This window comes from Pyrus communis, chromosome 3 (genome assembly GCF_963583255.1).
Source record: "Pyrus communis chromosome 3, drPyrComm1.1, whole genome shotgun sequence".
Lineage (NCBI taxonomy): Eukaryota > Viridiplantae > Streptophyta > Magnoliopsida > Rosales > Rosaceae > Pyrus > Pyrus communis.
Window position 1 is genome coordinate 14896438 of NC_084805.1, and position 21325 is coordinate 14917762.

The window sequence follows — 21325 nt, forward strand, 5'->3', positions numbered from 1 at the left end:
GAAAAAAAAAATGAAAAGGAATAGGAAAAAAAAGGAAAAAAATAAATATTATTTTGCTTGTTAGTCCGACACTGCATCAAACATTTCACTAAGTCAGTCTAGCTTAATTCCTGAAACTAGTCTAGTCCGAGATAATCCGATGCAACAAATGCACCCTTGGTGTACTATCTCATAAGACAAATGATGCGTATAACCAACATCTAATAAGATGGATTGATTAGTTGACATGGCATGCACACATTATTTGCCACGTCATATAGTACAAAAATGTTGTTTCCCTAGCATATTTTTCATTGAGATTTATACAAAAAATTTTATTTGCGCTCTTGATTTCATCTAATTCATTTCATTTGGATTGTCTAGATAGTTAGAGCCTTCTTATTCCACTCTTTCCATAGTTTAGATAAATTTAATGTAAATTATCCTAGTAGTTGTCCAAAAAACGATTAAACCAACGAAGAATGTGTGGGCCAGAAAAATGATGCAGAAAAAAGTCAATTTCTTAATGTAAATGAGTCTGGGAGAAATTATCTAGAAGGTAAACAGAATGGAACAAATTACAAAAATAATACAAAATAAGAAAGGGAACTTTCATGCAAATGGCTTGGGCTAAGTTTATTTTAATAAAAATCATGCTACTATAATTTTATTTAATTAAAAAGACTTAAATTTTAATGAAAAACCCTTAAATTTTAATAAAAAGGACAAAAGAACTTAAATTTTAATGAAAAAGACATAATTTTAATATTAAAAAATAATTTTTAAAAAAAATCTGACATACGGATCCACGCGTCCTCACACAAACTGTTTATAAAACTTTCTACACTGTTATAAAACTTAATGGTACTACACTGTTTATGAAAACTTACAACACTGTTTATGAAACTTATTACATTGTTTATGAAACTTACTACACTATTTATAAAACTTAACTGTACTACACTGATTATGAAACTTAACGGTACTACATTCTTCTCTCTCTTCTTCTTGAATTTTCTTGGCACATTCTCACATTCCAAACACATTTTCTTCTGTACTCATCAAATTTATCTCTTCAATTTCTTAACTTTCTACACCAATTACTTAATTTTCTTCTATTGCCTACCCATCTTTTAAATGAAATTTATTACATATTAATTGAAACTTCACCCAACTATTCAAACATCAACACTCATCTTTTATCTAGCTACAATCTTTGATCACAGCTCAGAAGTAGTCCCACTCTCCGAACCCACCTCCATTTTCTCAACAACACTGTATCCATCAACAATTTTTCCGAACACAACATGCTTTCTAAAGAGTCAAGTAAAGTTAGTTAGATGTTTGTTATATTTCTAGTGTAAATTGATAGATTAGACAAGGGCATAATTATAATTGAAAGAGTAGTATATTGTTTATATATATACTGCAACCATTGTAATCTTATCATATTGAATTAATAGAAGAGGCATATTCAAAAACTCTATGTTCTTAGTTTTCTAAATTGTACCATCACTAAACCGCCTCACGGCTTTTCCGATCCTGCAACTTTCTTCTCCGATCTTCTTCTCCGATGTGTTGATTGAGTAATTGTTCTACTCCGATTCAGATTTTCGACTTGTTATTCTTGAATCTTGATGGCGTCTTCGTCCAATTCCTCTTCTCCGATTGAGTCTGATCCTTCGTCGTTACAAGCTCATTGGTATCGTTAATGGCACTGAGCCCTATCCATCCCCCTTTCCTCCTAATTGCTCGCTAAATCCAACTTTTAAGCACTAGTATGAGAAAGATCAGATTCTGTTCATCTGCTTTAACTCGACGCTGTCTGAGGAAGTCATTCCATTCACCATTGGTGTCTCCTCTGCTCGTGATCTCTGGCTCAAACTTGATAGCATTTTGGTGGTGTCTCGGATACACAAATTCATCAATTGCATTCAAAGCTTCAAAACATATAGAAATGATCACAGTCCATGTCTGATTATCTTTAACAAATCAAAGAGATCTCTGATTCTCTTACTGCTGTTGGAGCCTCTATCATTGATCGTGATCTCATCGTAGCAACTATTGCTGGTCTCCCTGATGACTTTGCATCATTCACTGATTCTATCTTACTTTACCTTTCGTACATTTCCTTGGATGAATTACATGACTTGTTGCTTACTAAAGAGTTATCCACGGCGCGTCGCAAGAAAACCTCCTCCTCAGAGCTTTTTCAGGCGTTCTTTATGCAAGCTCAACTGCCATTCTTTCCCATACCGCCACAAGCTCTTGCTGCTCAGAATCATGGCACTTCGCCGTTTTAGCATTCATTCTGGTATAATTCTAACCGAGGAAGACACAATCGAGGTTACAATCGTGGTAACTATAACTCTGGTTTCACTCGTGGATCTTACAATTCTGGATTTAATCGAAATGCCTCTTCTTCTAGTCACAAAACTCCCTATCAAATTTGTGGATTTACTAGCTATAAAGTTATTGATTGCTTCGATCGAATGAATCCAGAGATCTCAAGCAAGGTTCTTCCAGCTAAACTTGCTGCCATGTGTGCTCATTGTACTGCTAAGCCATCACATTCTTGGCTCATTGACTCGGGTGCTACTTCTTATATTATGAATGACATATCCAATATACAGTCTCATAGTCCCTACCGTGGTGAAGACAAGGTGTACATTGGAGATAATAAAGGTCCGTCTATAGATCATATTGGCACATTTATTTTGCATACTCCTGCTCATTCTTTTAAATTGCAAAATGTTCTTCATGTGCCTTAAATGAAACATAGTCTGCTTTCTGCCTATCAATTTATCAAAGATAATGATTGCTCATTAACCCTTGATATTCGTGGATCCTCTGTCAATGATCGTTTTACGGGGATGACGCTTTTGCAAGGACAAGTTAAAGATGGATTATTTCCTCTTCAAAGTTTATATTCTCTCTACAAAGCTACTATTTCCACTCATGTTGCACTAGTAATACTTCTGCTAATGTCCAAATCTGGCACAGCAGACTTGGTCATCCCTTTTCTGTTATTTTTCGTAAAGTTCTATCAACAAATAAGGTTGTTGTACTAGGCAAATCTTCTATGGACTTCTTCTGTAATGATTGTGCTTCAGCAAAGAATCATAAGCTTCCATTTGGTGCTCCTTAATCTGTGTCTACTAGAAGTCTTGAATTGTTGCATTGTGATCTCTGGGGGCCGTCTCCTGTTGTTTCAGTGAGTGGCTATGAGTATTACTTGCTTATTGTTGATGATTACATCAAGTATAACTGGTATTTTCCCTTAAAGTCTAAGTCTTTTGTATTTTCAACCTTTGTGGAGTACAAGTCCTATGTAGAGAACATTATTGGTAATAAAATAAAAGATGTACCCTCTAATTCAGGGGGTGAGTTTACTAGTCATCAATTTCAGAATTTTCTTAAACTTCATGGCATTTTACAACAATTTAGTTGCCCTCATACTTCTGAGCAAAATGGATGTGTTGAAAGGAAGCATCGTCACTTGGTTGAAACTGCAAGCACATTCTTGGTTGCCTCTAAAGTTCCTCATATGTTTTGGGTTGAAGCATTTTCCACTGCTACTTATTTGATCAATTAGCTTCCACTTGGTGGTTTATTGCAATCTCCTTGGGAACTTTTTTTTTTTTACTCCTCCAGTTTATTCTCGCCTCAAAGTTTTTGTTTGTGGATGTTTTCCATGGTTCAAACCATATACTGCATCCAAGTTGGATAACAAGAGTAAATACTATGTCTAGCTCGGGTACAATCTTCAACACAAGGGGTATCGTTACCTGTTGCACAACCTATTCCTCTTCCATCTTCAAGTTCACAATTTGTTCCTTTGGATGATCATAATTCTTCTGCATCACTTTCAGTCTCTTAACCTACAGTCTCACCTACAACAACTAATATCCATCCTATGATCACAAGATCCAAGGTTGGAATCTCTAAACCAAAAGCCTACTCAGCTACCAAGCATCATTTACCAAAAACTGTTGATTTTATCCCCACTACTTATCTTCAGGCTTTGAAATATGCTCATTGGAGATCTGCTATGAAGGATGAGTGCAATGCTTTGAAGTCAACAGGTACTTGGTCTCTAGTACCTTTTAAACCCAATCAAAACATAATCTGGTGTACATGGGTTTTTCGAGTTAAGAAACATCCAAATGGGACTATTGATCGATATAAAGCCCGGCTTACGGCCAAAGATTTCCATCAGTAAGCTGGTTTGGATTATAAAGAAACGTTTAGTCCTGTAGCAAAGCCAGTAACAATTCGAATTCTTCTCTCTCTAGCATTCCAATACAATTGTTTTCTCAACCAATTGGATATCAGTAATGCTTTTTTGCATGGAGATCTTCAAGAAGATGTCTATATACATCAACCACCTGGTTTTAGTGATCCTAACTACCCTAATCATGTCTACAAACTTCGAAAATCCTTGTATGGATTGAAACAAGCCCTTCAGGCCTGGTTTGACAAATTATTTGCAATCCTTAAGTCTTTAGGATTTCATCAATCACAATCTGATGCTTCTTTATTTGTGATCAAAGCACCTGTTCTTGTTATTGTATTGGTGTATGTCGATGACCTACTTGTCACGGGTTCAAATCTTGCAGCTTGTCAACAATTTATTAAAAAATTGAGCACTGTCTTTCCTGTGAATGACTTATGACCCTTACATTATTTCTTGGGTCTTGAGGTTCAAAGATCTTCTGCAGGTATCGTCTTACATCAAAGCAAGTACCTTCTTAACTTGCTTCACAAGACACATATGGAAGGTGCTAAACCGTGTCTTACTCCTCTCGGTTCTATCAAACTTGATCAAACAGGCCCTTTGTTAACCGATCCAAAATAGTACATGTTCATTGTAAGTGTGCTGCAATACTTGACTTAGACAAGACCTGATTTGTTTTTTGTTGTAAATCAAGTCTGTCAATTTATGCATGCTCCACGAGAATCACATCTCCAAGTAGCTAAACGCATTCTCAGGTTTCTTAAAGGCACAATGAGTCATGGTTTATGGTTCAAGAAAGGTGATATTCATCTCAGTGCCTACTCTGATGCTGATTGGGCAGGCTGTATATTTGATAGACGATCTACTAGTGGGTATTGTATATTTCTGAGGTCCAATCTTATTAGCTGGAGTGCTAAAAAGCAACCAACAGTTGCTCGATCCTCCACTGAAGCTGAATACAGATCGTTAGCCCACACAGCAGTTGAAATAATATGGATCTGTAAAGTGTTTAAGGATCTTGGTCTTCACGCTCCTCAAGTTCCTTATTTCTAGTGTGACAATATCTCTGCAATCTTCTTTGCATCCAATCCAATTTTTCATGCTCGAACCAAGCATGTTGAACTTGATTATCATTATATCCGAGAGTTGGTGCTTGCTAATTTTCTCAAGGTTCAATATGTGTGCACTCAGGACCAACTAGCTGATATTCATACTAAATCCTTGTCTAAATCAAGGTTTATGTACTTGCAATCCAAGCTTTCTCTTGGACCTTTGGATGCATCCAAGTTCAACTTGAGGGGGTGTAAAGAGTCAACTAAAGTTAGTGAGATGTTTGTTATATTTCTTGTGTAAATTGATAGATTAGACAAGGGCATAACTGTAATTGAAAAGTAGTATATTATCTATATATATACTGCAACCATTGTAATTTTATCATATTGAATGAATAGAAGAGGCATATTCAGAAACTCTATGTTCTTAGTTTTCTACACTTTCCGTCAAGCCACGGGGTCATTGCAGTGCAAATAAGAACCGTGAACCATTAGTATTAGGTCTGGAATTTGCTATGGACAATATTCCAGGGTCAGTATGCTTCAAGTGGAAGTTCTCATCTGTGAATTTCACCCCATAAATCGACTCTCCTCCAATCCCATTGCCTCTTGAAAAATCTCCACCTTGAGACATGAAATTAGGAAAAATGCGATGAAATATGGAGCCCTTAAAGTGCAGTGGCTTCCATGATAATCCAATCCCCTTGTCTTTAGTACAAAAAGCACAGAAATTTGAAGCATTTTCGAGTTTTTTTTATCAGCAAATAACTCCATTAACAACTCAACCCTCATCCTCCTCATATGCATGAGGCAATTCTGCAGGCAATTGAAATTTAAAATGAATGCAGCCAATAATATATTTACGCAAATTAATAAGATATTATTATTTTAATAATTAGGGATTGGTCAAGAATGAGTGAGTGATTAAAATCATAGGAGGATTTGGTTAGGAATTGATCAAATTCACATATATGCATGCGCTTCCTTTAGTAGTTTTTTTTTTCTTTTTATTGTCCTTATTATTAAATAAAGTTAGTAGATGGTTTTTAGGTAAAATCCAAAGTTTTGAAGCCTTTTTCATTAGTTTTCCTAATAAGAAAACCTAGTCTCATTCTTTAGGTTAAAATTAAAATAACTCTAAATAGTCTTGATGGATTATCTTAATTGTTAAGAGTGCGTGTAGAAAAATGGGTTAGGAATCTAGCATCGATCATGACATACTGAGAGTTTGCTCCCAGCTAAACAAGAACAAAACACAGATGAGAATTTCTACAAAATTGTTAGCCGACCAACAATGTTTTATGAGCCAAGGTGCCGGCCATTAAATTAAAAAATCAGCAAATTTAGTACCCACGAGAATGTTTTAGATTACATAATACGAGTGATTAGGTGAAAACAAAAACAAGATTATCGATGATATAGAAAAAAATTGACAAGGAAACTTAGGAAAGTGCCACTGGTTGGTGATAAGATGCAAAGACTTGGGTGGTACGACAATTACAACGCACTTAAGACATTAAATCACACCTAAACCCAAAAATATATATGGGTCGATCAAAATTGAAAAGAGAACAAGTAACATGAAAAGTTCTACAAGCATTTAAATATTTAACAAAAAATATTTCATATAATTAAAGGAAACTGAAAGCGGAAATTCATATGATATGATCAACCCTATATAATTTGGACAAAAGCAAGATGATATGAAAATTCAAAAAGAAGAAATTTATGAATTTTTGAGGAAACTGATAATACATCATTTTTAACTTCTTACATATCTGTAATTATTTAATCTTTCGTTTGGTTTATTCAATCCGATTAAAAATCACATCTAACATTTAAATCATTGTAGAAGACCAGTTTTTGCATACATAAGCATAGCTACATAGCAGATATGTATTTTGGAAAGAAAAAGAAGAAGTAAAAGAGTGTTGTATTGTTAGAAAATTTAGTACAAAAATATTGTTAAATTGTCACTGTAAAAAAAAGAAAGCATGGTCATAAAGTATAACCACTTTAACTTGTTATAATGTAAGTTCACAATAGTGTGATGATTCAACATATAATACTATGTTGTCGGTCATTCTAAACTAACTATTCAAACAATAATTCACAAGATTAAACTATTTACATTGACGTCGGCAAAGAAAACAATGTAGAGTGATATTATATGCTTGATTCAAGCTTATATAAAAAGTCTAATACATTTTATGTATGCCTTTTTATATAAGGATTGGTTGTTAGTTACCATAACACCAAAACGAGGAAAGTACATATTATGTAGAGTGGTATTATTCACATATCTCTTTTTCCTTTTGACACACTTTATTAATTTATGTCATTTAATTTTTTCCACTTCATTCGATCTGACAGTAAAAAAATTTAAAAAAAATATGCGAAAAGTAAAAAAAAAAATTGTGTGAATAACACTACACATTTTTTAATTTAGTAAATGGTAACACTAGAGAGATTAAACATTTAGACTAAATTTTGTAAACTAAATAATAAAAAAATTGATGATTGAATTATTACGTAAGTGTTAATTAACGTATTTAATTTTAATTTATGACATATTATTTCATTTGTAAATTTATTCTTCTAGTATTTAGTAAATGTGGAATGAAGAAGCTAGAGACTTCTTGTTCTTTAAGGTCAAAAGTTCAAACAAATTGTTGGGAGGAAATCTGCTTGGCCAATTGGAATCGAGTTTAATTTTATTGAAAAGCAATAAGAAAACGTGACACGTCAAAGATAGAAAAAGCAGAGCAGTAGACGTGTTGATTTGCTCTCAAACTAATCAATAAAGGCAAAGAAGAAAGAAAAGTAGATAATCATGCATGCATGCATGGAAAGATCGAGTAGTAGTACTAAGAACGGGTAATACTACTAGTATTGTTTATCCTGACTAATGACAGATACCAAATCAAAACAAAACCATGCAGTCAAAGTCTCGAAGATGCACGAGAGAAGCACTCCGAAAGCTACAAATCGATATTTTACTCTGTTTTATTACTTTTTCCCTTCTTTTTTGGGTTGTTCTGTGGTTGAGCTTGGAAAGAGGAGGGTTGATTTTTGAAGTTTGAAGAAAGAGAGCGTCGGATTGATTGGGAGGGACGAAACTTCACATGAGTTGCGTGTGTCGGTCTCCAAGGTAAAGAATATGTGAAAGGGGTGTGTTATCCACACATTCTTTTTTATTTCTCACACACTTCTTATTAATTTATGTCTTTTGATATTCTTCAATTCATCCGATCCGACTGCCAAAAATTAAAAGGATGTGAAAGAAGTAAAAAAGGGTGTGTGAATATTATATCCTATGTGAAATCAAACGTGAAATTATCACATTTCTCAACTCCTCTATTACGAGGGGATCAACATGGAAGGAGCACTTTGGGAGCTCGTTTACCAACAACACAACATGAGAATCATCTTGACTTTATTTTTTATTTTTTTAAACAAACAATAGTTTCTGCATTAAAGAGTAGAAGAATGGGTTAAACAAAATCATCTCTCCCTTAATTCATTTGAAAAAAACAAGTTTTATTTTTCAAGAAACATGAAACACCTCTACACCCCCAATATGCAATTCCTTATAAAAGAAAATGCTGATACGAGTTGCACGTTAATGATTTTTAATAGTTGATACAATCATCAATTCTTTTTTAATGATCCGTAGTACTCATTTTTGTGTAAGATATAAACTCGTTAAGGAATATTAAATGAATGAACCGGATTACTTTCATATGAACCGGATTACTTTCATACTACACATGTAATTAAGTAAATTCGTTACACCTAATAATGATTGTGTTTGAAATTTACGAGTTTATTAACGTATAATTTACTTTTACATATCACATTTTATGTATGCTAAACATGATGGTTCATGGCATTACTTTAAACTAGGCGGATTGGCATTGGTCCTAATGACGTTGTTAATCATATATGGAAAATATGATTAACAAATTGTATTATCATCTCACTAGTTACAACGTATTTGTTGGTTCCAATTTAAACGATTAAAATATTTCCAAGTCAAGTCAATAAAAATCGATCATATCTCCTGTATTGACTAATTAGTATACGCGTGTATCCATAGAAAATTAGGGTTGGGAAAGTTGAAAACAACCATTAGGTCTTTTTCTGGTGCTTACTTTTTTTTTTTTTTCCTTTTCTTCTAATGGTTAAAAAAACATAGCTGCCGGACAAAAAGGAACAAATAAAGATGTTAAAATGGCTTTTGTACCTTAAATAAACCTACCCAGGTGAATCTTGACAAAAGACACAGCCTTGGGCCTACATACGGCAAATGATGTTCGGTGGGTCTGCATATCCATTCAAGTCATAAATTGAGGCATGCAGAGAAAGAGACTTCCATGAGGTGGGACCGTGGGAGCCTTTCCAACCATAAATCGAACCACCCATTTTCATTAATATAAAAATTTAAAAAAAAAAATACTCAAAATATGAGCATACCTCTTGCAGTTCAATTTTCATTAACTAAAACCCACAATTGTAAAAATTTCTAATAAAACTCAATGACTACGCTTCAACTAAGCAATATTCATGATTAAGTATGACTTGGCAAAATTGGTATTTTTGGATGTCTAAATGACCCCTAATATCATAGACTTTGGGTCTATTACTTGTTATCTCTAAATGACCCCTAATATCATAGACTTTGGGTCTATTACTTGTTATCTACATTTATTTTATATTAAAAATATTAGATTCACATACCCCAAATTACTTCTCCCGCACTTTTTAAATTTTTTAATATTTTCTACACACGACTAACACTTGATAGAAAAATATTAAAAAATTAAAAATGTGTGGGAGAAGTAATTTGAGGTGTGTGAATATAATCTCCCTTTATAGTATTTCATTGAATTAAACGTTTTTAAATGTTTATGCAAATTTGGGAAAGAAAAATTTTAGTGTCATGATTTCTATGCATATTAATAACAAAAATTACATGATATTACACTATGTTTGGATGAAGAAAATTAAGATTACTAAGGAATTTTAAAATGACGGGATTTTATTTTCTAGAATTTGTGAATTTTCTTGTTTGGTTAACCTAAAAGAATAAGGGTATTGAATACGAAATTTGTTATTTTTAAACTCTCAATCATAGAAATTGGGAAATAACACCTATGTACATGAAATTTAAACTTGGGAATTGAAGGTCCCAAATTCTAAGTTTTTTTTTTCACGCGGAAATTCTAAATTTCTATGTTTATGAATCCAAACAAAGAAATTGGTGCATGTCAATTTATAAATTCTGACTTTTATCCAAATTCCAAGTTTATTTCTCTCATCTAAACATAGTGTTGGAGTTTTGATTCCTTATACAGTTGTTTTCACATTTATGTAAAAATGAGCATTTTTTTTTCTTTTTCAAATAATTATAACAGGTAAATTAGTATTTTTCAAAAATATAGAAATATTATTTTATTCAAAATTACCAATATTTTACATATATAAAATAACAATATAACATTCAGGTAAAATAATACATGCAAAAAAATTACCTATAAAATAAATAAATAAATACTCTTTGATTCAAAAGTTAATTAAGTTATATGCATATACGTGTGTGTGTGTGTGTGTGTAATATCAAAATGTGCCTAACATATGTAATAATACATGCAAAATAATTTACCTACAGAATAAATAAATGTTGATTGATTGCAAACAACACATATTAATAACAAATGTGCCTAGTATATGTAATAATACATGCAAAATAATTTACCTACAAAATAAAATGATGTTTTTAGCCAATTGATTCAAAGTTAATTAATTACCTATATTCTACTTTAAAATATAGGTAATTTATTTCACACAGATATAATAATAACAAAATGTGCCTAATGTATACATGCAAAATAATTTACCTACAATGATTGTCAAACAAAAATAAGAAATGGAACAGATGATGGTAAGACAAGTATAAAGTAGATACTTTTGTAATTTACCTATAGAATAAATGAATTTTGATTGATTGCGAATTATGTGATAACAAATGTGCCTAGTATATGTAAGATCCCACATCTCCTAGGGGAGTGATCCTTATATGTATATTTTCATCCCTACCTAGCACGAGGCCTTGTGAGAGCTCACTGGCTTCGGGTTCCATGAGAACTCCGAAGTTAAGCAAGTAGCGCGCGAGAGCACTCTCGTGATGGGTGACCCACTAGGAAGTTCTTGTGTGAGTTCCCAGAAACAAAACCGTGAGGGCGTGGTTGGGGCCCAAAGTGGACAATATCGTGCTACGGTGGTGGAGCAGGCCTAGGATGTGGTGGACCCTGGGCCGGGATGTAACAGTATATGTAATAATACATGCAAAATTATTTACCTACAAAATAAAAGGATGTCTTTAGCCAATTGATTCAAAGTTAATTAACTATCTATATTCTACTTAAAAATATAGGTAATTTATTTCACACAAATATAATAATAACGAAATGTGCCTAATGTATACATGCAAAATAATTTACCTACAATGATTGTCAAACAAATATAAGAAATCGAAGAGATGATGGCAAGGCAAGTATAAAGTAGATACTTTTGTAATAATAAAGCACTTATTTGCCATAATTATGGTGGATAATTAAATTCATCACCATAATTAGGGTGTTGTGGCACAATTGTAAATATTTTGAAAATAATAGGTATTTATTTGTTTACATGTCAGTTTATTTCAAATTTGTGTTTTATTTGGATGTTTAAAACGAGATGGGTTTTTGTCAAGAAAATAAGTGTTGTATGGGCTTATATCTAAAGAACCCAAAAAAATAAGACAGAAATTAATTGCTAGCTTCGCCACGGCAGCCTACTCTTTCAGGAGCTGAAAACACTTATAGAGGCATTTCAACTTCCAATGGCTGCCATTGAGTGACATAACTTTTTAGTTAGAATCAGTTACTAATTATTTATTTTAATACATATCATCTTTTATCAGGATTGTTAGTACTTTATTTGGCAAATAACAAAAAATTTTAAGAGAATTATACACAAATAAAATCAGTTACAAATTTTCAATTAAAATATTACTAAAAGACACCAGAACAAATAGTAAGAGTGCCTTAAATTGTTTTTTTCAATTAAATGTTTTTTTTTTACAAGTTCTATTTGTGCACGTTTCTCAACTTTTAACATGTGACAATCATATCACGACATAGTGTTACTAAATTACTTGTTATAATATAAGCTATTAAACTCAAATTGTACTATAACTCAATCTTGGGGTGAAGGTCATATTGAAAAATTTGTCAACAAGACTCTCTTCATAAGTTTTGCTTAGACGCTTTGTGACATACAAGCATGCTAATATGATGTATTAAATTCACTCAAGTTACAATACGTGTAAACTCACATATAAAGTGTACTTTTTCAAAATTTATCATAAGATCAAATGGGACTTGGGAGTTTATTTCACAAGAAATGGCTTGAAAATTTGTCAACTTCCCAAGACTTAGGTGGGGGTTGCCCCCTAACTTGGGGAAGTGAGAGGGGGCAAAGGACATGTAGATGCTCTGCGTCCATATCAACATTGCCGAAAGCTATAAAACAAATAGAAGCAGTTGGGAAATTGTAGAAACAACTTTTGCATCCAACACTACACAACACTGTGACAGAAATCAGCGTTTGAATTTTTGCACAATTTTTCTCACAGAAAGACTCAGAGACTCACTCAGCTCCTCAATAATAATATAAGAAGAATTATATAAATACCTAGTCAATAAAGTGTGAGATTTTGTTTTGGGTAAAGTGAAATGTGAGATGGGTTCACATGAATTGCACCCACTGATTTCAGAAGAGTCATCCACATATTACAAAGGGATCACATGCTTCATGGAGTCCTGGAGGGTGAAGAGCACATGGGTACAAAAGAAAAAAAAATTTCGATGGCTATATATAGAAAATTAAATTAGGGTTTGGGTTAATTTCTAGGGTTTTTCGTGGGTGATGGACTTTACAAAACTTGATGACATGATCACGTACAAAAGGTGAAAGATATCAATTCCTAGGTATCAGTCCCGAGTTCAAGAGAGATAAGGACTGGGAAAAAAATTAGTAAGAGAAATATTGATATGGCAGTTGACAGTGTTTAGGGTTACAGATATTAATTTTGGGTTGAATAAGTTTCTCTTTTTCTTTCTCTCTTGTCACTTTCAGTTGGTGGAAAAGATTATGAATTGCTTCAATGGTATATTGCATTCATAATTTAATGTACACACACACACACATATAAAGCATTACTAGGAAAATCACATTTTTATGTGTGAATAAGTCGTGATTGTTGTGTGTTATACACGCATTATAATGTTATGGGTCTCATTTTATGTGAAGAATTGTGATAACACTCGAGTTTAATTTAAAGTTTTTTTTTTCTCCTCTAACTTTCTAGTCTAGATAATATCATTTGTTTAAAAAAATAAAATTTTAAAGCATTTTTTTTTTTTTGGGCATAAGGTGAAAATAACTTATCTATCTCGATCAGTTACGCTGTATAACACGAGGAGTGAGATGTAGGAATAAAAAGCACTGCATAAGCATGCATTGTATCACAAAGAATCATATTAAACGATTACCCTTTCAACAGAGGGGGCGTTGAGGGGGGTGTGAAAGGTGCAGTCGCACAGGGCCCCAAATTTGAAGGGGCCTCTAAAATTTTTGTCACCAAATATTTATATGTAATAATATTCTATATTTAAAACTGCTTTTGTTATGAAATAATGTTCTATATTCAACAATTGATTTTGTTAGCACGTTAAAATCTCATCTTACACTCCTTATAAGAGTATTTTTTTTTTCTTTCTAAATACAAAAATTTAGAGTACAATAAGATATTTTGAGTGCCAATAATACACCATAAAAGACGGTATTTTTTTCAATATTATTATATAATAATGTTACATATTCAAGTGAAACTTTAAAGTTAGAGTTTTTGAAGTTCGTTTTCTTCTTTGGTTGTTTAAGATTGAACTGCTTTTGATTATTTAGTGAATGTTATGTTTGTAGCTCTTTTTACTTATTATAGATGACATTTTTAAACTTGCAATTAGTGAGTGTTAAACTTTGTTTTGATTTAAGTGATTGTTTTCTAGCGTCAATACATTATCCTACATTATTTAAGACTTATCTTAAGGAGGGGCGCTTTTATAAATTTCGCACCGGGACCCCAAAATCTCAGAGACGGCCCTGCCTTTCAAGCCCTAGTACTCGTTTGGAAGTTTTTATAAAATAACTGAAAGCGTTTTTGATGAAAATATTTTTGGAACCAATACTTAGTAAAAAAACTTATTTTTAGCTACCCCTTTGGAAGTGATTTTGGAAATCAAAAACCTTTTTTTTTTTTTTTTTTTTTTAATTTATTTAAAAAAAAAGTGTTTACAGTCATTTTAAAAATACTTTCAAACGAGTCCTTAATGATTCAATAAAACCTTTTTAACTGAAACCATACATTAATCAATGTGCTCATCTTGTAATTTTTTTTTTTATTCCTTTTTTTGGGAAAATGTATGATCTCCATTAAAGAAGAGAATATTTACAATCACGAGGATGAGGTGCATACAATGGACCTTGATAAAAATCTTGTCGATAATTCAATCCGGTCAAAGAAAAAAAGAGTGTCATGCACAATGCACGTGAGTAAGCTAACGCAGGAATTTATCTATGATCAAGTTGGTGTGCAAGTAATACTCCTATCAATTATCTTCCTATCTCAAAAGAAACTTGTTAATTAGGGTTAATATAGGGAATTACTATTAATACTCTAAAAATCTCATTCTACACTCTAAACTTTCTATATTAGGAAAGAAAAAAATACTTGTGAAGAGTGTAGAGTGAGATTTTTGGAGTGTCAAAAACGCTTCTCTTAATATATTGGATAATGCTAGGGAGATTAAATTTGGAGACTAAATTTACAAACTAAATGATATGTCACCAATAAGAATAAACACATTTATCAACGTGTAAATGATAAACTAATTATCAACTTTCATATCCTTTAGTTTTTAAAACTTTATTTACAAATTTAGTCTTCCTAGCATTCCTCTAATATATTAAAGAGATCCATTAATATATTAATGGACAATTAATATTTTTCCTTGACTCCTAAGCTAAAAACACGTTCCATTTACCTGCCGTTTTCACTACAAAACCCATGCAAAATCAATTTAATATATCTCCTACTCTTGTAATTAGAAGGTTGACAAGTGCGTGGAATTTTGAGGATGGGAAAAGAAACTGCAACATAATAAATGACTTTGTAAGGGGTGCAATTCGGACGGTTTGAATAAGTTCGAGGACTAACTCGATTTCGCAAATTTGAATTCAAATCCATAAATATTCGGCCACGTTATGATAAGTCTAATCTAAATTCAATTTTCGTCCAAAAAGTAATCTAAATTTGTAAAATCGTGGCCAAAATATGAAATCTATAACAAACTAATTCTATATGAATACACAAAGTTAACCGTTTAAACATTGATAACATTTGAAGATATCCTAATACCATAAACTAAAACAAATTCAACCAAACATTTTTGCATGGTAAATAGTAATCCGTTTAGATTTGTCATGTATCAACACAAATCCTCACTAAGAAAACGACTTACTTGCAAAAAGTTCTCCGACATTTTTTCTTTTTTTTGAAGAATTCATATTATTTATATTAAGAGGAGGGATTGTGCTTAACCTCACAATGAGTTCAAATTCACTTTTAGCAAAAATCGAACCTAAGAACTCTCACTTACCAGTGAAAATGAATATCATTAAATCGTAGTATTACATGGTAAAAATTATCCGACATTTAATTCAGAAGAAGATAAATATTCCATTAAGTGATTAACATAAGTTTCCTGAAAACCCTAATCATGTTTTACCAAAAACTTGAGTTAGAATACTTAACAAAATTAGCATGATGACACGCACACTCTGAGGTGTTAGGTTTACACATGAAAAAAAGAAGGATATTAATTTATTTATTTGACATTTCGAAGAAATTAAAAAAGGAAGAAAATAATCATAGAAAAAAGGAGAGAAATAAAAGGATCGTATTCTGGCTAGTCTCCTCAGCCTTTCCAGATGACCAAACTGACAAATCTCCAATAATTTCCTCCCTCTCACCCACTTGGAATTGAATTCCTATTTTCTTTTTTAATTAAGTTAAGTTCTCTCTCTCTCTCTCTCTCTCTCTCTCTCAAAAAATAAACGCTTTCCTGTGAAATGTCTGACCCGATAGTTTAGTCACAAAATCTGCATGTGTACGTTGTTGCTTACCATCTCTTTCCTCTCTTTAATGCTCCATCTCTATCTCTCTCTCTCTCTCTACTATATACAAATACAAAACCACCACCGTAAAAAGTTATAAATAAATAAAAAAGAGGAAAAATAAAGCTTTAAAAAGACACAGCAAACTAGGCATCCTAGGCCACATCTCCTCCTCCTCCTTTTCCTTTTCCAAGTTTCCTGTTACTTTGATTCAATTCAATCCCATTTTTCTATACTCCACATTCATTTATTTACTATTTTATGTTTGGTCTCTTCATATCTATGCTCCCCACTTCTTCCCCCACCAACTTTCTGATCATATACCCAAGTGAAAGAAAAGAGAGAGAAAAACTAGTTTTTGGGTGCGAGAACAGGTTGAGGAGAAGGCCTGAGGGATTTGGAGAAAAGGCTTGGATTCAAAATTTGATCTTTTGGGTTGGTTGGTTTCAAGTTTTGATCTTTTGTTCGTTTGGTTGATTGAGAAATGGCCATCGAAGCTCAGATGTATCCGGAGAATCTTGGGTTTCCATTGTTAGGCTCACAGGATTGGATGGTGGAAAATTGTGGTGGCGGTGTCGGTGGGTTCAGTCAGTTTAGTTTAAATGCTCAACAGAAACACCAACTGCAACAACAATTTCAGCAGCAACAACAGCTTCTACAAAACCAGCAGCAGATAATGGATCAAAATCTCTGCTGTGAAAACAGTTTTCTTGTCCCCACTTTGGAAAACAAAAGCAGCAACATTATGGCCTCCTCCTTTTCTCAAACATTGGAAGCTCAGGCTGCCAAGCAGAGGCAAGAGATTGATCAGTACATCAAATTACAGGTTAGAATTTAGAACCCAATTTTCATCACAAATTGTGATTTCATAACTTGGGTTCCATCCCAATTTTCAGTAAAATATGTGATTTTATGACAAAGGTTTAATCCATTTTTTCTTAAAGTTTATTTTGGTTTCATGATTTTGGATTATTCTTTATGTATTTGTTTTTTTTTTTTTTTTTTTTTTTTGGGTAAAAACAGAATGAAAGATTGAGGCTGGTGCTGCAAGAGCAGAGAAAGCAGCAATTCGCAATGCTGCTGAAGAAAATAGACTCCAAAACACAAGCACTTTTAAAGCAGAAAGACGAAGGAATCACACAAGCAAACAGAAGACGAATGGAGCTCGAAGATTTTCTCAGAAAATTGGAGGCAGAAAACCAGGCATGGAAAAGAGTGGCACAGGAAAACGAAGCCATGGTCGTGTCATTAAACAACACACTGGAACAGTTCAGGGAGAGGGCCACGTGTTGCCCCTTGAATGGTGCAGAGGATGCAGAGTCCTGCTGTGACAACTACAGAGAAGGAGAGAGTGATGATGGAGTGGGAGGTGAAAAGATGAAGGCTTGCAGAAGATGTAATTCTAGGAGTTCGTGTGTGCTGTTTCTTCCCTGCAGGCACCTCTGTTCATGCAAAGATTGTGAGGCCGGTCTGGATTATTGCCCGGTTTGTAGAACGCCAAAGAAGGCCAGCATTGAGGCTTTGATTTTCTAGGCTGATTTTCCGGGAAAAAGTAGACAGGAAAAAAGAAAAAAATAAATAAATAAAGAAAGTGACTTGGGAAATGCTTTGGTTTTAGCAGCATGATGTTATGATGACGGTAATGTGAATAGAATCAATTTCGATGCAATTTTTCTTTTTTTTTATTTGGTGTTTATTTAACTAATTAATTAATTTTATATTTCCTTTTTGGGGTCTCTGGATTTAGGTTTTAGTTTCTACTTTAGACAACCAAAAAAACCCAATTGAACAGAAAAAATACAGAACAGGGCATCTTTTTCCTTTCAAGGGGAGGATGTTGCTTTTGCCTTTTTCCCATTTGCATTTCTTATTCCGTCTTTTGGGAAGATTGATTTGATTATTCATATCAGATAAATTGTGCCAATTGTTTTGCATCTGGCAGTGCTCAATTTTAATTGACAGGAGGGATTGAGAAAGCAACGTCACAGTAGACATTGTGTCGGTGTTGTTTCACGCAAGAAGTGATTCTTATAATTGTTTAAATTTGAGTTTCGGAAACAAGAGTTGATGATAATTTTAAAAAGCTAAATACGGGGGGACAGACTTTGCGAACAAGAATGATTCAGCTATGTTGATCATCTAATACATAATCTTGTGGGCTATAAAGACGAACGAGACTAAAATACATCAGGTTCATGCAAGAAGTGATTCTTTTAATTGTTTAAATTTGAGTTTTGGTAACAAAGTCAAATGAAAATTTTAAAAAGCTAAATATGGGCAAATAGACTTTGCGATTCTTGATTCGGCTATATTTGATCTAATACGTAATGTTATGGACTATAGAATCCAATGAGACTAAAATACAACAGGTTTCATGGTATGAACGACGACGGTATCTTTTGCTTGTTTTTGTAGATTTAGATGTCACAGAAAATTGATCCCATTGAAAGTATCTAATGGGAAAACATGTTTGTTGTGAGAGCACACAAAAGGTCAAAAGAAAGTTGTGGGTGATGAAGTTCTTGGGGTGGAATTTCTTCTTTTTTTCTTTCGGTTGAAGGGGTGGAATTTCTTTGGATCCACATTATCATAGCCGTCGTTGGAATATGTATATATCATAATAACTCCAAGAATAATATGGTCCATCTCAATTGCCATACACGTCTTAGCCTTTTAGGTCCCCTCTCCTTGCCTCTTGATCAAGTTATAACATTTTCTCTCCATTTTTTGCCTCTTTTTCAATCTAAACCTTTTTCTTCCTTGTGTTTTAAGGTTCGAAAATTTATAACATGCTCGTAATCAACAATATTAGCTGAAAGAGTATCCCGTATAAAATCAAGATTTTTCAAACCACTTGAACTAAATTATGACATAAATGGATGCCACTTTAGTTTTGGACCTAAGTATACAATCAAACATTTAACAAAAGAAAGAGCAAAGGATCCAAAGCCCAATTCATATGAGATTTGGGAGAATTACTTGGATCATGCCTCTCACATTAGCATGACATCAGTTAATCATTACTTTCCATCTTAATTTTCTTTGGCATAATTATCAAAACAATATGGCAATATACTTAAATGAATACAGTAGAACCTCGATATTTTAATATTTAATAAAATAACTTTGGTTAAATAATATTTTTAGCTTGTCTCCACTAAAAAGTAACGTGTTAAATTTATAATTCGCTAAATTTATAAGATAATATGTTATAAAAAATTATATAGGTCCTATACAATATATAAATTAATTATTTCTTGATACATAGTGCTTTTTTGCTTGGTTAAAAGTAACTACTCTAAAACCTCTTTAGAGTAATTCTATATAAGAGCAACCTCCTTATAGTCATACAAATTTCCGATTCCAACTTGGGCTAGTTATCAATAGAAATAAATTCAACATTGTAATAAGTTATAATTTTTCTAGGTCTCTTTTAAAGGAAACTCGCTTTCATATAATAATAACTATCAATATGTACAAAATGTAATGTCACAAGTAAAAGTTTACTGAATTAAAATATTCCTCTATAATTTTGAGACTATTCTTTATTTTCAGAGTTGATACAACGTTTTTGAGCTTGCGGGCATGTAATACATAGTCCACTTGAACATCTTCTTGGTGAAAAATCATAATGTTTCTCGCTTCTCAAGCAATTTTACAAAGAAGAATTAAATAAAGCACAGCATGCACACACTAGATTTTAAAGATAGAGTGTTTTCTATTTCGAATGTTACATGATTACATTTTAAAAATTAAATAAAACTGGTTTGGGTCCCAAAAGTATGACTATTAGAATTTTAGTGTTTTACTATAGATTCATGTGTTTTTAGTATGTGGTTAAACAAATACATAAAACTGTGGGCTCCACTGTTTTAAAAATCTTAGCCTAGTGTCGCCTAAGCACTAGATGGCTGGCTACCTCCTCATTAATCCCTAGACGTTTGAAATTAATAAAGGGTGCCTAGACCTACTTAAGTACTTACCTAGCCCCTCTAGGCATTCGCCTAGGAACCCACCTACTTCACAACTCTCACTTAGATAAATAAATAACTTTTATTTTGTATTTTATTGATTATTAACAAATTATTTTTAATTTATTGATTATTTAGTATCCACTAAATTAATATATTTTCTTTGGTCCCAAAACTATTAAAGTTATAGATGTTTAAATGTATAATAATATGTCACTAAGTAATACGGTCTAATGATATTCCTCTTCACTTATGAGGCTAAGTCTAGCCCCTCTCTCTTAGTGTAGATAATATCGTTTGTTAAAAATAAACTCTTCAATTATGAGGCTAAGTCTAGCCCTTCTCTCTTAGTGTAGATAATATCGTTTGTTAAAAATAAATGTATAATAATATAAAGAATAAAGTTTTTTCAATTATAAATGAGGTTGTACACTAATTTAAACTAAATGAGGTCCGATAGTATTTCTCTTTACTTAGAAGTGAGATGTATTAGGTTCGAATCTTGTGGATGGCAAATTCAATACCAAATTAGACTGCCCATTGTGGGGCTTAGCCGAAGTGTTTCTTTCCTTAATATAAAAATATCAATGTACTAAAAAAAACCAAAAGAATCATTAGGCAATCCACCACTGCATTTTTCTCAGTCTTAACACATAATATAAACAAACTTGTTGATAAACACAATATGCTTGTCGAGGTAAACAATCAGTTATGTCATGTAATCAAGTAATCTAACCTGAAACTATGCCCTAAATTTTGGATTTGTAACCAAGACACTAAAATCGGTTAAATGATAATGTTAG

At 32.7% G+C, this 21325-nt stretch overlaps 1 protein-coding gene and 1 pseudogene across 1 annotated transcript; one reads left to right on the top strand and one right to left on the bottom strand.

Annotated features, from left to right (window-relative positions):
- Window positions 1-1164: 1164 nt before the first annotated feature.
- On the bottom strand, window positions 1165-6060 carry LOC137728247 (peptidyl-prolyl cis-trans isomerase CYP19-3-like; annotated as a pseudogene).
- Window positions 6061-16684: 10624 nt separating this feature from the next.
- On the top strand, window positions 16685-18216 carry LOC137730303 (probable BOI-related E3 ubiquitin-protein ligase 3). The gene is made up of 2 exons (XM_068469369.1): window positions 16685-17377; window positions 17575-18216. The coding sequence occupies exons 1-2, from the start codon at window positions 17036-17038 to the stop codon at window positions 18082-18084; spliced, it is 852 nt and encodes a 283-aa protein (XP_068325470.1). The 5' UTR covers window positions 16685-17035; the 3' UTR covers window positions 18085-18216.
- Window positions 18217-21325: the final 3109 nt, after the last annotated feature.

What these genes read in the sequence shown, in the direction of transcription:
- LOC137730303 (XM_068469369.1), top strand. Translation starts at nt 17,036, where the DNA reads ATGGCCATCGAAGCTCAGATGTATCCGGAGAATCTTGGGTTTCCATTG. An exon ending in ATCAGTACATCAAATTACAG is followed by an intron (nt 17,378 to 17,574) that starts GTTAGAATTTAG and finishes GGGTAAAAACAG; the next exon opens with AATGAAAGATTGAGGCTGGT.